Source organism: Gadus morhua, chromosome 14, assembly GCF_902167405.1.
Source record: "Gadus morhua chromosome 14, gadMor3.0, whole genome shotgun sequence".
Taxonomy (NCBI): domain Eukaryota; kingdom Metazoa; phylum Chordata; class Actinopteri; order Gadiformes; family Gadidae; genus Gadus; species Gadus morhua.
The window spans coordinates 13,478,832-13,496,378 of NC_044061.1; the positions used below are offsets into that span (position 1 = coordinate 13,478,832).

Consider the following 17,547-nt stretch of genomic DNA (forward strand, 5'->3'; position numbering starts at 1 on the left):
TATTGCTAGTAAGAAAGAAATGGTAAATAGCCTCAATAATTCAAATAAAGCATAGCAGTGGTGACATATACACCAAAAATATGTAAGTTTATTGTGAATTTCGGACGAAAACCCTCACTGACGTGAGCGGAGAACACAGACGGGTGTCTTAAGGCTGGTCCAAGACGATGCGGCACTGATTGTACTTGTGAGAGAATGTGTGGCCATGAAGGCCTCAGTGCATAATCATGAAGGCCCACGTTTGGCGTCATCACAATGTGGTATGTGTGCACAGATTTGTATGTATACACAGTTTACAAAGTAGTTGGTCATTATAAGCACCATTACAAACCCCTTCAACGTTGCGAGGATTCCTATAGTTTACAAATGCTTCATAGATTAAAGGTGGCATTGATTATTACAGTATAAACACACATAATTTACATTTAGTATAAAGAAGAGCACACAGGGTATGAAGCTAACTGTTTTTGTAGCGAAGACTTGAAATCTGAAGAAGCGGCCGATGGAATGGAATTATTGTGACTACTGAATAGTACAGTGCATTTCAGAAGTCTGTAATTGTTTTGCTAGCACCAGTAAATATGAATTATTCTAGTCAGTAGGAAAAATGGAATAAGCTTAGTTTAAATATGCAGAAGACATCATTCAAGCTCAGACATGGGTCCATTTCAATAGTCTACAGTAAGTTCCTTTCCTCAGCCAACAACTTCCGGTTAGTCTTACTTATTTTCAGTCAAATATATAAGAAAGTCAGATGTTCATGCTGTTTTTTTTTTGTTTAATAGAGGAAAGGAATTCACTGCAAATTAATTACTTCCAATTCTTACACCAAAGACGAGCTATGTAAAGCCTTCTACAGTTCAAGTGCCCTTTCAAACTGGTGCCCGATTCCACATATCATATACAACATAGAACAATTCTTGCCACCTCTCCCCTCTGCACAATCCCCCACCCCCCACCCCTCACATTCGCTAGAGCACTTTTTTGCACACAGCTGAAGTTGTTTGTCAGGACAATATGTTCTTCATCTGAGGATCATGACACACGGACAAGATCAGCCGGTCGTTTTAAAACAAAAAAAAACAAAAACGTGGGCGATTGTATATCTATGATATGTAGAATCGTCTTTGGGAATCAAACTATTTCGCCCCCCACCCCCCCACCCACACCCACCCGCCCCTTCCACCCTACAAAACCTCAATCCTTGTCTCTTTGGTGTCAAGCCTTCCTCCACGTTGGAGCAAGGAAGGAGCTGCCCTCTCCCCCACCACCGCTGACCCAGACTCGGTGGTTCCTCCAGCAGCCACAGATGCTTAAGCTTCGGGCCTTTCTTTTGTTTTCCTTGGAGAACGTCTGAGCCTGGATCAACAGTCGCAGCGTGGCAGCCTCTGCCCCTGTCTCTGTCCCGTGGCGGTTAATGGAGGACGATCTGCACCCTCATCCTCAGCGTGTCGCCCAGCTGTCCTGTGAGGTAATCCTTATCGTGTCTGTCCTCCAGCTCGGCCAGCTCCTTCTTGCGGTACAGAGGCGCGCTGCTGATCTGGAGCTCATACGCCCCGGGAGGCAGTGCCTTCTTCCTCTTGGCCAGGTGGAGGTAGCTCACGCCCTGGGCCTGGTGGATCTTAAAGTAGCCCTCCTGGTTGCCGTAGTCGATGGTGTAGCGGACGTGGTCGTTGAGGGTGGACAGCGCTGGCGTGAACTCAAGGATAGGGACACCACCGCTCAGGTCACTGATGTTCAGGTTGAACAGGAGGGTGTCCTCGATGTCCAGGCTGGCCATGCTGACCACCTCCTGCTTTTATTTGGCAAAGGAAGAATAAAGTGAATACTCTTTAAAGCCATTTTGAGACTGATACTGTGATAAAGATGTACCGTATATACAAACTCGTATACAAACAAACTTGTAAGCAGAAGCAAAACATAACAGAAAGTAAATCAATGTCACTCGGGTATGGGTAGACCAACCTGTTGGTGACTGAGGTGCTCCCCCTCCTGGGTAGAGTTGGTACTGCGTCGACTGCGTCCCTTCTTGGGATAGCCGTTGATCTTACATTCATAGCAGGCCTCATGAGAGAGAGAGTTGTCGTCTTTCGCTCCACCTCCATCTCCAACTCCAGCTTGTCCAATACTGACGCCGGTGTCAGTGCTGCCGTCGAAGCCCGCACCGGACACGCAGTGCCTGCAATGCAACCACACACACACACACACACACACACACACACACACACACACACACACACACATACACACACACACACACACACACACACACACACACACACACACACACACACACAGATACCATGTGGTGATTATACACCCCTACCGCCGTCAGAGGCATGCTCAGCAAAGCACTGACCCTAGCCCACATACCCTTGGCCTGCCCGGAAGTATCCAGAAGGGCAGCCACAGAGGTAGCCGCCGTCCGTGTTGGAGCAGCCGTAGTTGCAGGGGTTTTGGCTGGAGGAGCACTCGTTGACATCGGAGCAGCCCCCGCTGTTCTGCTGGTAGTTGAAGCCGGTGGGGCACGCACAGCGGAAGCTCCCCAGTGTGTTGTGGCACGACGCCCCCCCACAGATCTGGCTGTTTTGACATTCATTCTCATCTGGGTCACAGGAAATAAACAGGAAGTAAGACAAAAGGTCATCCTGCTGAAAGAACATGAAACAATACTAGGAAGTCTGGAATGAGAATATGGGAGAAGGATTAATGCAGTAGGAATGAAAGGCGAAAATCTAAATCGCACACTATTTATATACAACTGTGACGGGCAATTGGTTTTGTGTACAGCAATAGAATGAAACGAAGAGTTTACAGTATAACAGCTCAATGTGACCAAGTATAACATTGAATGTTGATGGACTGAACTGTGTCTCACCAACGCACTGGTTCCACTGGTAGTGTTGAAGGTATCCCTGAGGGCAGCTACACCTGTAACCACCCACCAGATTCTGACAGCCATGTTGACACCTGTGGTTATCATCACACTCATCCGTATCTGTCCGGAGCACAAAGGAACACACACACCGGACGCACACAATGAGAATTAAACTGAAACACATTTACCAAAGACGAGGGTGGTTTACATTATTATTATTATAATTATTACTTATTGTCAGAAAAAAGAGAAACAACAATATATTGCAGTCGGTATATGGATGTTCATAGAAAAAGTACCAAGGGTAGGTAGGATAAGAGATGCTACACAATGCTAAGTACCATTTGTAAGTGCCGCGATGTACAAACATACAATAATGTGTGTGTAAGAGGGGGCTTTTTGGGAGAGTAAGAGTGGGGGAGGGGCGTTGGGTGGTAGGGAGGGAGGTAAGGAGGTTTCTATTAGTCACCGACCTTCACATGTTTGTCCGGCAGGGTCCAATGAAAATCCACGTTGACAATCACAATTGTAACTTCCTGGACTGTTCTGGCAGACACCATTGCTGCCGCACAGATTAGGGTCCGAGGCACACTCGTTATTGTCTACACAAGGAACAATGCAATGCAGAAGTTAGTACTTATAAATCCTACAACCGCTTTATGGGCCTAAGAGAGAAGGTTGCGCCACACTTTTGGTGCATTTTGAAAAACCGAACTGGCTCTGTCACATCAAGTGAGATTATACCACTCGGTAAAGGTGTAAAATGCTAATCAATCCCCAAACTGTGAAACAACCAAGCATGGCTACAAGCTTTGTCCTGAGCACATAATCACTCTTCAATATAACCTTTAAACACAGCTTCTGCAAGACTTTGAGGTGGTGTGGGATTAGCTCTGAAGAGGGGACATAAGGCTTTTGACATGGGAGCTGCCTTGTGGTCTACGGAGAGAGAGTAAGAGAGCGAGAGACATAAAAAAAAAGGAAGAGGTCACCATGACAACCTACTGCAGTGCTCCACAACAAGTCATTGCTAGGCTCCCATGACTCAAACCCATTGGGGCCTAATGAGATCAGCGTGATATCAGTCTGCGTTTATTAACTCTCTGAGAGGGTTAGGGGGCTTTAGACTGAGGTGCTTGAAGGGTCTTTTACAAGCTGGGACGAGATATACTATGAGTTATCTAAATGCTGTTGCGTTTGTTCGAAAGTTAAGTAAGAAAGTACGAGGGAAAATATGGGTTTTGGCACTGAGAGCCAGAAGGCATGAGTGAGTTTGAAGATATAGAATACACAAAGAATTCAATATAAAACTTTGTGAGAAAAGGGCATTTTGAGTTACCTATACAGGCTGTGTGATGCTGTGTGAATCCTGGAGGACATTTGCAGGTGAATCCTCCAATTGTGTTGACGCACAGGAACTGACAGTTGTGTTGTTTGCTTGAGCACTCATCCAGATCTGAGAGGCAAGCAGAATCAGAATTAGACATGTGGTACATGTAAAATAACCGCAAAATCACCCAACAGGAATAGAGGTCAAGGAGTTTAATATAGTTGTCGTTTTGAGGGGGATGTTGTGATAATGCTTTCACAAGATGTCCCTCTCCCCCACCCCCAGCATGTCTATTAATTCTCTATCAAGTCAGTGAACTACAAATGAACTGTTGAGGAAGCAGACACTGGAAACTGGGAGTCAAGGCTGGCGAAGTCAACGGAGAGGAGAAGAGCACGCTTGTTTAGACTCCAAAACAAGCCTAACAAATGGGCACAGATGTGCACTGTCTAGTGAGGAGGAACCATTGACACCCAAGATACACACTTAGACAAACACCTGCCTGCGTGTGTATGTGTGTGTGTGTGTGTGTGTGTGTGTGTGTGTGTGTGTGTGTGTGTGTGTGTGTGTGTGTGTGTGTGTGTGTGTGTGTGTGTGTGTGTGTTTATGTGTGTGTTTGTGTGTGTGTATGGTGTATGTGTGTGTGTCTGTGTCTGTGTCTGTGTGTGTGTGTGTGTGTGTGTGTGTGTGTGTGTGTGTGTGTGTGTGTGTGTGTGTGTGTGTGTGTGTGTGTGTGTGTGTGTGTATCGCTCACCTTTGCAGCTCTTCCCGTCCTCCTGAAGGATGTATCCGCGTGGGCAGGAGCAGAGATAGCCTCCTTCTGAATTCTTGCAGATGAAGTTACAAGGCTTGGGTGCCTGGATGCACTCATCCACGTCTTTAGGGAGATAGAGAGAGGGAGATACAGAGACAGAGAGAGAGGGAGACATAGACAGAAAGAGAGAGAGAGAGAGAGAGAGAGAGAGAGAGAGAGAGAGAGAGAGAGAGAGGGAGGGAGAGGAAGTTTGAAGGACAGAGAAACGGAAAGCAAAAGCGAGAGAGACACACATAGAGGGAGAATGTGTCAGCGAGAATATGAGACAGTTTGATCTTAAGGCCAGACATTCCATGAAGGGAGAAAGATGAGACGGACTGCATTTTTTCCCTTCTTCTCCTTTGTTTTTCGATGGGGAGTGAGAGCTACTCCCTCCAGGTAGTTTTTCAATTCTTTCCTAGACAGCAGGACTGAGGGATGTGTGGGGAGGGTCACAGCTGATAGAGAAGAAGCTAGAGATAAGCGTAGAATGTGAGTCCTCACCCACACACAGCGTGCTAGTGATATCCGTGGTGTAGCCTGCCTTGCAGACGCAGCTATAGGAGCCCAGCATGTTGATGCACTGGCCGTTCCTGCACAGATTCCCCATCACGCGACACTCGTCTATGTCTGGGAGGAACAGGACAATGGCTGTTGTTAGATTTCGGCACAGAAACCAGATCTCTTCTTCTCCAGGTTGTTGTTGGGTTAAATTGGTTGCCTTAAAAATAATCATTTTCAGGTGTAATTGCTTTTTGTGAAGGCTCTGTGTATATATATATATATATATATATATATATATATATATATATATATATATATATATATATATATTTATATTTGGAAGAATGCTGGTCATGATACTCAGGTATAATGACATTTAGCATGGCTTCTCCTGATGTAGTTATAGTATACTTTAACGGCACTATTCAAATTGAATGTACACACAGAGGTTCAATGTTAATAGAAAGATGCAAAAAAAGAAAATAAATGTATATATATTGATTATACATATATATACACACTATTAACATAATTTATTTTTTTTATTTTTCCATAGCATTTAAGTTTCACTTTCACTTGGTACCTCTGCCATCTGTGGTGTAACCTGGGCCCAGGGGACACATCTTCTTGTACTGGGTGGTCCCGGGGAGGGGGCAGAGCTCACAGCCTGTTCCCCAGCCCCGGCCCCCATCGCAGCAGCACTCGGACTTGGTCACCATGTTCCTGTTGCTGGACGTCATCTGACAGAGTGTGGTCAGGACCTCGGTGAAGCAGAAACCCTGGCGGTTATCTAGAGAGCACAGGGGAGGCACCGGATGAGATGGCCATTAGCTATGGGTATGTGTGTGTGCGTGTGCATGTGTGTGTGTGCCTGTGTGTGTGTGTGTTTGTGTATGTGTGTGTGTGTGTGTGTGTGTGTGTGTGTGTGTGTGTGTGTGTGCGTGTGTGTGTGTGTGTGTGTGTGTGTGTGTGCGTGTGTGTGTTTGTGTGTGTGCGTGTGTGTGTTTGTGTGTGTGTGTGTGTGTGTGTGTGTGTGTGTGTGTGTGTGTGTGTGTGTGTGTGTGTGTGTGTGTGTGTGTGTTTCGTTAGGGTTAACACAAACCTCTTCTTAGAAGTAAACATAACATATCCGGTCAACAGAATTCCACATGTGTTGAAATTTTGCCACAGACATATTTAAAGACTATTACAAAGAAACTAAAATACAAACAAAGGTGAAACTAAATCAAAGAGCAGATTTAGAGCAAGGTTTATTTTGACAAATCCTCCCACATCCTGACTGCACATGGCTCCCAAATGTTTAGTCGGACAGACTGAAAAGACAATACAGATAGACAGGCAAATATATACAGACAGACGGACAGACAGACAGACCAGAAGCTTCCTGGTTCATGTGGGTGGGCCAGTGTGACAGGAAGGATGCAGGACAACCTGTCAACCCCATTCTCTTCCTGTGCGACCTTAGTTCCCACCAGGCAACGCAAACCCTCCCGATCTCAACGTGGAGGGGATGTGCAGGGCCTGTGAGAGCCAGGCCTTGCACAGATAAGACCTACAGCTTTGTCCTCACCGCTGTCTTTGCAGCGACCCGCCCCGGTTCCTCAGCTAAATTCTCTCAGCGTTTGTAGGGACAAAGCGAATCAGAGTATTTTCCCAACAAGGCTCCGATCAGGATTATATGGAAGAGTTGCCCCTTAACAGTTGTTGCTAGCGTTGTGGCTAAAGAACATTCTCGTCTTTACTTAGATAGGCTCCTTGAGAGAAATGGTTTGCATAATAACACTATTCATGGCCTATTCATGTTGATCATGTCATCACAAGTTGATGTGAATGGGTTTACTTTGAATTGAATTGGTCACCATTGGATTTATTTTTAACATATTTGAATTTAATCCAATCTATTCAAATATAATCCACCTATGTTCTACAGTGTCTGTGTAGAAGGGAAAATAGGATATGTGAAATAAGATATGGGAGACAGACCTATGCACTCCGTCTGGGTGGGGTTGGCTTCGAATCCTTGGTCACATCTACAACGGAAGCTTCCAATGGTGTTCTCACAACGGCCATTCTTACAGGTGCCTGGTTTGCCACACTCGTTCAGATCTGGAACATGGACACAAACACAACACACACACACACACACACACACACACACACACACACACACACACACACACACACACACACACACACACACACACACACACACACACACACACACACACTCATGAATGCCCACACACCCACACACACACAAACGGACCCACATGCACACACACGCACAAACACACAAACATAAACAACTTTAAACACTGTCAAGAAATATGGCGCTGTTCGGAATTTCGTTAGCATAACAATTCTGTTACTTTATGTATGTCAGGTTTTCTGTACGTCAAATAGATACAAACAAATGTTTCCAGTGTTTATCGAGCATCTCTAACAATTCTGTTTGGAGAAGTTTTGTTTATTATTGCACTTAATATTGTCTGCAACATCTTAATGGGGCTTTTGTGAGGTCTCAAACTCACTTTAAAAAGCCAGGTGGTTCAAGCATTGGACTTCCCTGAATGATACATGTAGTTTGTGAACCTTGGCTGCAGCGTGCTATCTCACCGATGCAGCCCTCTCCGTTGGGTTTCCGCATGTATCCCGGGGAACAGATGCACATGAACGTTCCGATGAGGTTCTTGCAAGTCATGCCGTTGCTGGCGCAGTCGTCCAGGCCGTCTTCACACTCGTTCTGGTCTGGAACACAGGGACAACATGTGAAGTACATGCCTTCACTCTCACACCCATACACACACACATACACACACTCTCTGGAACAGCCTTATCTCCCCCCACCAACACCCACAGGGAGTTACACGGTACACATGCTGAGAGGGTCGGTGGTCTGGTCCAAGCGTAGTCTAAACAGCCATGCTAGTAAAGAGTGCCTGACTCACCCCCCCCCCCCAGCTCTCTACGGTTCTCTCCAAATCACAACCGTACCCATGACACCCCTTGTATCTGTGGAGGGCTGTGGCGTAAACAGCCACTCAGCTGGTGACGGTGTCAGGAGAGGGTTTTACATCTCGTCAAGACAAGGGCGTCTTGTCTCGGTTGCAAGTCCCCGCATGGGACTTGCAACTGACGCACGGACGTTACGTCAATTCATATAAGGAGCTGGTCTCTGCCTTCCCCTTAAAACAACACATCTCTGGAGCGAACTGGCTGTAGTACCTTTGCACATCCTCTTGTCGTCTCGCAACACGTAGCCCGTGGGACATTTACACTCATAAGAGCCCACCACGTTGACGCAGCGGAAGGCACACAGCAAGGGATTCTGGGAACACTCGTTGATGTCTGCATGGGAGACGACAGGCGACAATCGTTGTTATTGCTGTACTGCTGTAAACGTTTTATTAAATGATGCTTGTTCAGTGTGGAGGCGTGTTGGCTGAAAGTTCTCCCTACCTTCGCAGGTCATCATGGGGCCAGGTTCAAAGCCGTTGTCACATGCACACTCGAACCCTCCAATCACGTTGGTGCACGTTCCGTTGCCACAAGGGTTGCCGATGTCACACTCATCGGTGTCTGTTTGTGTTGAAGAAAGGCACAATAAACACTTGAGTTTAGATGAGTTGAGCTAAGGGCGAGAGAGGAACAGAGATACATAGAGAGACAGACAAAGAGAGAGAGAAAGCGATGGAGAAGGGGGATAAGACAGAGAGAGGGAGAGGGATAAAGAAAGAGACAGAGAGGGATAGAGAAAGAGCAAGAGAGGGAGGGTGTGAACTGGCCTTCACAGGTTACTCCAGTGGTGCCCAGCCGGTATCCCATGGGACATTCACAGCGGAACGAGCCGTCTGTGTTGATACACTGGCCATTATCGCATTGCTCGTAGATGCACTCATCAATATCTATAGTTAGGAAGCAGAAAGACACACCAACACACTTGATTATACATTTTGGTGTAAAGTTGAATATTCAATTAATTTTGTTGCTTAAAACGGGTACATTTGAATTGCTATTTAAAAATGTTTCACAACGTGATTGTTTTTAAAAATATGCACACGTTCAGACAGATAGACAGACAGAGATAAAGACAAACGGGCAGACCAACCAATAGGATTGTCATCAACCCCTCGTGTGTAGCCAGAGAACTGACATAGATTGGTGTAGGCCTCTGGAACACAAAATCACACAAAGATCCAACACAATCAATACAAAGACACCCCCTTTACCACACTTTGCCCATAAAGTACCTACCTAATGTCCTGGAACTACTTGTGCATGTGTTTGTGTTTGCAAGGGGATCAGCAGGTCCATGTTTCAAAACCAATACCCCTACCAAGCTGTAGGGGGCAATACATAGGTATACAAAATAGGACTTTTTCCATTCAATTCCATTTTTTCTGGCATCAGGGAAAGAACATTTTATATTGCAAATTTGCTTTCGACACAAATTTGCCTTCAACAGTTTCTAGTTGATCAAATCAGAATCCATAGCTGCTACTTGGATGGCAGCTCAACCCACCCTCGTCCTTGCTGGGGCAGATCTCACAGGGGTCTCCCCATCCCTGGCCAATCGTGGATGTGCAGCAGCAGTGCTCTTTGGTGGTGTTGAGGGACCTTGGGGCCATGCAGCGTCCGTTCTCGAACTGAGTGAAGCAGTAGCTCTCACGGAAGTCTGAGAGCCCCGACAAACAGAGAAGAGAGAGAGAAGAACAGACAGATGGATGGCAAAGAGGGAGGGAGGGAATGGGTTTTAATAATAGAAAAATAATATATCTTAATTATATCTCGGACATTTGGCCTTTGGTGCTGTGAATCTACTGTCTACAGTCTCCCCCTCTGTCTTTCACCGACTGGTTCAGAGGGCTGTTGTTTCTGCTGCCGGAGGGACTGGGTCGTAATGAGAAGCATATGGCAGCACTGGCCTTCCCTTAACGCAAGGCAAATAATCCACATGACCAACTGTGCGAATGCTTGCATGTGGTGCGTGCATGCACCAACACACACATCCACATGCGCACATGTACACCAACATAATTCATGTTGAAGTTAAGATCTTTTCAGGCGTTCATTCATTGTCTTCTATCCTAAAACTGTAGCATTCAATGTATTTGCACACGCACACTGACACAGACACGTAGAACACTAACACCTGGCTCAGGAGAAAATATCGCATCCATGTGCACCTGGTGCTTTGTGAAGAATGTCAAAGAGTCTCATGTTTCCCTCCTCTGTAAAACTGATTTGTCAGCCCTTCTTAAAAAGAGACTTATGTGCTCTTTGCACAGCTGCTTTCCAAGTTTCAGTGTGTGTGTGTGTGTGTGTGTGTGTTTGTGTGTGTGTGCGTGCGTGTGTGTATGTGCGCGTGTGTGTGTACCTGTTGTATTCTTGATTAAAAGTCCTGTCACAGACCGTACTCTTCTTAAACACTGTACAGTCATTTTCTCAATAGTGCCTTTCATCCAGAGTCACTGTCCTTCTCATTTGTTGAAAAAACTGTTGCCAGTTATTCTTACCAGCTAAAGATCTAACCTATCATAGCTATCATGAGCCAGGGAACCTACACATGTGTCCTAAAATTACTTGTACTAACTTTTATGTCATATTGTTATGTATAAAACACAAGAAGCCCATTTTATTATTTCCAGTTGTAATGCTAAAATTTGTTCTCTAATCAAATAGTTGATGTCTCAACTGAATAACAATGAATGTTCTTTCCTATGTAGGACACGTATTTGGTTTGTACGTCTGTATTTGGTTTCAGTTCTTTGGGCATCTCAAGCTACCCTTGTTTGCCCCTCTAGTTAAGCCAGCTCTCCTCTCCATTCCTCCATGTCTTTCTCCCTCCTCAATCCCAGCTGCCAAAGAAACCAAAATGAAAAAAATTGACTAAAAGTGTGAACTGCAAACTGCCTTGCTGAACTTATGATGTCATCACTTCAGTGTTTGGAGGGGGAACTCCCTGTTAGGAGTCAAGCCTGGAGAGAGACCCATCCGCCCAGCCTGAAAGCAAACATGCATATAGTACGGACACACACACACACACACACACACACACACACACACACACACACACACAAACACATGCGCACATACACGCACACACAAACACACATACAGACACATGCACATACATGTATACAGAAATGCACACAAACGACTACACACACATTCATAGGTACACACCCAAAAAAATGTTACACACAGACACACTCGCACACACACACACACACACACACACACACACACACACACACACAATAAGACACACACACACACACACACACACACACACACACACACACACACACACACACACACATCTGTACAGACGACAGACACACAAACGCACACACAAGATGAGGAAATGGAAAAGTGATCTGTTCAGATCCACCCTTGGGCTGAGGCAGCCACTGCAGCAGCAGCAACAGCTGGGCATGCTATGCTGCCCGCACAACTCAAAGAGCACTCAGAGAGCGAGTGCACTAGCAGGACTCACACATGGAATTATGTTACAGTTCCTACAGTTGACAGCAAGCCGGAGGTTAATAGATCTATAGCAAGATAGATCAAATCAAAAGTAATTGTCATGTTGGGTACTAGGAAATAGGTGTATTAACCCCATGTATACACCTTTATCGATTCCTCTGTTGATTTTGTTGAATATCAATATGGAGGCCCAGTGGCCCAGGCATGAAACCATTTGAATACATTTTCTGGTTAATGGTGTTCATAAAGCAAATGGCTGCTTAGTCGCTGATGTCATCACCCCAGTTACCTTACAATGAGTCTCTCTCTCTCTCTCTCTCTCTCTCTCTCTCTCTATCTCCCTCGCTATAACGCAAAATCGCACTATGGCGTCTCTCTCTCTCTCTCTCTCTCTGGATTTGTTGAGGTCATACGTACCCTGACATCTGCGTCCTGATGGGGCGACCTGGAAGCCCTCTGGACACAGGCACGTGAAGCTCCCCTCTGTGTTGGAGCATGTCCCAAACAAGCAGATGTCCGGCGACTGCGAGCACTCGTCGATATCTGCCAGAGACGGACATTGAAGACAATCAATCAAATGATTCATGATCATTGGTTGTAGAAGGTCTGCTGTCCTCAGTTGACCATGTAGTCAACCGCGAGCATGATGCCTAACCCTGTCCCTGTTCATAATGTCACTAGTTCACTGTGAAAACCGTCAAAAACACAGTACCTGTCACTTGAGAAGCAGACATAAAGTCCAGACCATGTTTTGCAGGTTTTGGTGCTTTTGCTCTACCTGTTTCTATTTGAGACGTGCTGCTCCAGAACCGTTACGTGCACGTCACACCTTCGCTTATATTCCATTGGTGTTCAGAAAGCTCCACACATCTTAACCAAGATCTGCATTAATAATAAGCAAATACCAGTGTATGGCCCAGGGCTGAGTGCCATGAGATATACAAACGTGATGTGGTGCTTTGCCCTAAAGTAGGGAATCTACGGTAGATGATTGATGTGGTTGCATTGTATTGTTCTACTGTCGGCTCAAGTTTAAGTACCCAAATGAGAGACATTGTCAGTATTCAAATACATGTACAAAAACAACATTGTATACAAAGGTTACCGACTTGTGTTGGGTTTAAACTTATCACAGAGCTTCTGTAAACTGTGCGAGGTGATAACGTTTGGTATGGTATGGGGAGGGTGCAACTCTAGCGCAGTACAAAGCCGTATCTTTGATCCGTATGTCGGAGCAGCCTGTGATTAACCATCTGGGTCTAATTCAACAAGTATCTCATCGCACTCAAAAAGGACTACGACTTCTTGTGTGTGTTTGGGATTAACGGCGCTGGTGTGCATCCGTCATAAAGTGCAGCTGCTGCCGGTCGGGTTGGCGGAGTGTCTGCCTGCTCTTCCTCGTCGTCCTCCTCCTCTTCATACTCCCCCTGCTCACTCTGCTTCCGGGAACCGATTCCCAGGCCAGAGGTCTGCCCAGCATCTCCTCCCCGAGCCCTAAGGCTGCCCAAACAACTCAAGTGGCCTGGTTTACCCCCCCCCCCCCCCCCCCCCCCCCCCCCTCGCTCCACTCTGACACGTGAGGAGATGATGTGTAGGATGGAAGGATGGACTAGAAGATGATGACATTAAAGTCAATGAATGGAGGTTGTATTCAAAACTCTTCTGGTAAACCACAACATTGAGTCTGAAGCGTGGTTATGGTTGAGTTGTTGGGTTGTGTGTGTGTGTGTGTGTGTGTGTGTGTGTGTGTGTGTGTGTGTGTGTGTGTGTGTGTGTGTGTGTGTGTGTGTGTGTGTGTGTGTGTGTGTGTGTGTGTGTATGTGGGGGTGTTTGTGTGTCTTAGTAGTAGTTGGGGTATCACACCTCATCTATTACCATTTTCCAGGTGTTAAACCATTTTGCAGCTTTAAGAAAAACCAAAAGCAGGAATAGTAAGCCCAACAAAGAGTTATAGAGAACAGAATGGAACTATGAAACTATGGCGCTATGGAGCTACTGAACTATGGGGCAATGGAGCTATGGGGCAATGGAGCTATGGAGCGATGGAGCTATGGAGCTAGGGAGTTAGGGAACTATGGGACTGTGTAGCAACTAGGCTAGAGAGCGATGGAGATATGGAACGATGGAGCGATGAAGTGATGGAGCTACGAAGCTAAGGAGCTGGGGAGCGATGGAGCTATAGAGCGCATTACCTTCGCAGGTCTCCTCATGCAGGTAGTAGCCTGCAGGACAGATGCACCTGTAGGATCCGTCCAGGTTGACGCAGACCCCCACGCCGCAGGTCCCAGGGTTTACCGCACACTCGTTGATATCTGAACAAAGAGCACACACACGTCCCAAACCACTCAGTAAACACAATGATAAGGCCAAAAGACGGAGAATTCGTCACATGAGTTGGTCGACCGAGGCGTCACCGTACCATTGCAGACCCGTCCGTCGGCAGAGAGTTCGTATCCGTCTCCACACACGCAGTAGAAGGTCCCCACGGTGTTGAGGCACTGGCCGTTCCTGCACAGCCCTCTCTGCACTCCGCACTCGTCGACGTCTGACAACAAGCATCACACACAAAGCGTGTCACAAAGCCTGAATCAATACGGCTGGGATTCTGTTACTCTCAAACAGCTTTCCATGTCTCCATTATTTTTTTTTTTCACACACACACAAACACACACACACACACACACACACACACACACCTATGCAGTCGTGGTTGTGTGAGTTCTCGAATCCCGGGTAGCAGAGGCAGTTGTATGAGCCCACCGTGTTCTTACACGTCCCGTTGCCGCAAGCCTGCTTCTCACACTCGTCCACGTCTGGAAACACACAATTAAATGAAAGTGTTGGTTGAATGACTCATTATTTAGTAAACAGTGTGACAGGCAAACGTTGCTTCCTTCGGTTTCTCGAGGCTAATCAAGGACACCGAACAATAGCAGTATCAAGGCAACAGCATCTGGTTATTCCATTAGCTGTGGACATGATTTACACAGGAAGGTCGAGCAAAGGCTCTAGGTAGAGATATACCGCGCAGATACAAGAAATCACAGGAGTTTTCTTGTGCTAAAAACCTTGTACAAAAGTTGAAGTTCCCTAGGAATTAAGACTGTTTTGCCTATTTAACTTCAAATGAACCATGGCATCGATATTACACAGACTACAATGCAGGACTTTTATGCACTGAAAAATGAGATGTGACATTTGGAGTATTTCAGCACACCCATCTGTGTTTCTAATATATGCGGAAAATGTACCTGGAAAATGCAGAGGACATGTCTGAATACCACTAAATGACTAGAGGGATCCTTGAGTCAACTCACCGATACACATGGAGCCATCCGTGGTGGTTTTAAAGCCATTGGGACAGATGCAGCGGTAGCTTCCAAGCGTATCAATGCACTGGCCAGGACTGCACACACCAGGGTTCTCAAGACACTCATTGCGATCTGGGAACAGGGAACAGGGACAGTTACTCACGGTAGACCTTACAGATTAATGAACACTTTAATGACAATAAATCATTGAAAATTAAAAATGTCACTCCACTGAAAATGTGAATGCTACATTCCAAAGGCAATGAACACTGTTCATTCTAGCCTCTTATTAGCCACTCTCTTTACATAACCATTTCTGAAGTAAAAAGCAACTATGTAACATTACCAATTTGATGTTCTGTTTTGTTGCACTAAAGTCCCTGAAAATCAAGGAACAAACAAACTATTGGCTCATTGCTACTTTTAGGTCATAGCACTTTTGACTCTGACTAACGTCTGAATATGTCGAAAATGACAGCCCTAAATGTGCATGAAGAGAGGAATCCAGGAGAGGTTACCGGGAACGCTGATTAAAAATGTGCGGCTCAGTATCACAGGAGTCCTGTCCAGATTGTTTCAATTGCAGAGCAAGGTGTTAAGACTCTCAGCTCATAAAACAGCCATCAGTTAATCCCTGCAACACATGATATGCATTTTCACAACGACACCCCCTTCCGAGCTAGCGCTTCTACAGCACTGCAGTTCTTTCCCGAGCTGTGGCTGTCAGGCAGCTCCCGCTCATGTCCATTCAGCTAAGCACACGTTAGGAATGTTTGGATCACCACGTGTCACCTAATTCAGCTCAACAGGCTAAACAAAGCTCATTAGGCTAGAGCGTGCAGGAGATGGGGTTCTTAGTCACATTAAACACCCTTGGGTGATCTTATGTAGGGGATATCTACCAGCGGAGTGTCCACAAATACAAACTGTGTGTGTTTGTGTGTGTGTTTGTTTGTCAATTACCCTTAACATTACATCAATCAAATCTGCATATTTAATTTTTTCAATGCTATACTATTTTATAATTACGTGAGATCATTTGTTAAATTAAACCTGTATCAAAATTAAAGGCAATTTCACAAATTGTTGAAAATGTTTCGCCCATCTTCAATACAGTTCCTGCCGCTAACAAGATTGAATCACCCTTATTGACAATAAAACGTGTCTCCTTTGGTTCAACTGCAACCTGTTACATTTATTTACATACACACACAAACACACAAACACACACACACACACACACACACACACACACACACACACACACACACACACACACACACACACACACACACACACACACACACACACGGACAGACACATTACTTGCAGGAGGCCGCAAAACATTACAACATTACTTCTGAGATGCTGTCATCCAAAGCCAGAGGCAGTGAAAGGTGGCAGGTGGCAGGTGAGCTATGAAATCAGCGGTCAAACCGACTCGTCCGATAGTAAACCCCTGTAACCTTACCCATACACTGTCCCGAGGAGGTGAAGCGATAGCCAGGCTTGCACTCGCAACGATAGCTCCCCGGCATATTCAGACAGGCTGCGTTCTGCTGGCAAACTGGACCGTTCTGGCATTCGTCGATGTCTAGCCAAGGAAGGGAAGGGAGGAGGTATGAAAAGCTTAACCAAGGAAAAATGCTCTGTCTATAACTTTCGTTGTTAACGTCTGTGTTGCTGGCAGATAACTGTTTGATCCATGTGTGTGTTCAGTTGAGGCAGACTAAACACAACCCTGAGCAGTTTTTATTGAATTATAATCATTATAATATTTCATTGCTTTAATATAGCGCTTTTCAAGGCACTCAAAGCGCTTCACATAGTGAGATTGTGTGTGCGTGTGTGAGGGGAGGTTACCTTCACAGACTAGCATCTTGTTGTTGTAGACGAAGCCCAGGGGACACTCGCACCTGAAACTCCCGACCATGTTGATGCAGAGGCCGTTCTCGCAGACGCCCGGGATCTGCCGGCACTCGTCGATGTCTGACACGAGGATGGGGGGAGAGGAAGAGGAGGAGGAAGACGAGGAAGGAGAGTCAACACTCAACAGAACCGTTCTCTTCTCCACACGGCGAGGCCTAGCGGGACAAGAGAGGTGGAGGCTCACCGATGACTTGTCCGGTGTAGATGTCTATGTAGTATCCCGGCCTCACACTGCCGCACAGACTGAGGAACTCATCTGGATCAAGGACAAAACAAAGCCGGTATCTGGCAGGAGTTCACTCTCATCAGCACG

The 17,547-nt window shown here is 46.0% G+C and overlaps 1 protein-coding gene across 9 annotated transcripts in view; it reads right to left on the minus strand.

Annotated features, from left to right (window-relative positions):
- Positions 1-50: 50 nt before the first annotated feature.
- Positions 51-17,547, minus strand: part of fbn1 (fibrillin 1) — a 63,845-nt gene continuing 46,348 nt past the window's right edge. For 3 of the 9 annotated variants that reach the window (XM_030377691.1, XM_030377695.1, XM_030377690.1), the window contains 24 exons: positions 17,419-17,490; positions 17,169-17,294; positions 16,777-16,899; positions 15,312-15,437; positions 14,691-14,807; positions 14,414-14,539; positions 14,187-14,306; positions 12,412-12,537; positions 10,028-10,180; positions 9,614-9,676; positions 9,291-9,410; positions 8,965-9,084; positions 8,731-8,853; positions 8,122-8,253; positions 7,489-7,611; positions 6,089-6,295; positions 5,506-5,631; positions 4,963-5,085; positions 4,218-4,334; positions 3,352-3,480; positions 2,879-2,998; positions 2,374-2,605; positions 1,966-2,179; positions 51-1,795 (listed from right to left, as the gene is read on the minus strand). In XM_030377691.1, the coding sequence (XP_030233551.1) occupies positions 1,415-1,795; positions 1,966-2,179; positions 2,374-2,605; positions 2,879-2,998; positions 3,352-3,480; positions 4,218-4,334; positions 4,963-5,085; positions 5,506-5,631; positions 6,089-6,295; positions 7,489-7,611; positions 8,122-8,253; positions 8,731-8,853; positions 8,965-9,084; positions 9,291-9,410; positions 9,614-9,676; positions 10,028-10,180; positions 12,412-12,537; positions 14,187-14,306; positions 14,414-14,539; positions 14,691-14,807; positions 15,312-15,437; positions 16,777-16,899; positions 17,169-17,294; positions 17,419-17,490 (3,419 nt within the window). In that variant the 3' untranslated portion in view covers positions 51-1,414. Of the gene's footprint in view, positions 1,796-1,965; positions 2,180-2,373; positions 2,606-2,878; positions 2,999-3,351; positions 3,481-4,217; positions 4,335-4,962; positions 5,086-5,505; positions 5,632-6,088; positions 6,297-7,488; positions 7,612-8,121; positions 8,254-8,730; positions 8,854-8,964; positions 9,085-9,290; positions 9,411-9,613; positions 9,677-10,027; positions 10,181-12,411; positions 12,538-14,186; positions 14,307-14,413; positions 14,540-14,690; positions 14,808-15,311; positions 15,438-16,776; positions 16,900-17,168; positions 17,295-17,418; positions 17,491-17,547 lie in introns of those variants that run through there. The other 6 variants (XM_030377693.1, XM_030377696.1, XM_030377697.1 and 3 more) reach the window with 6 other exon arrangements.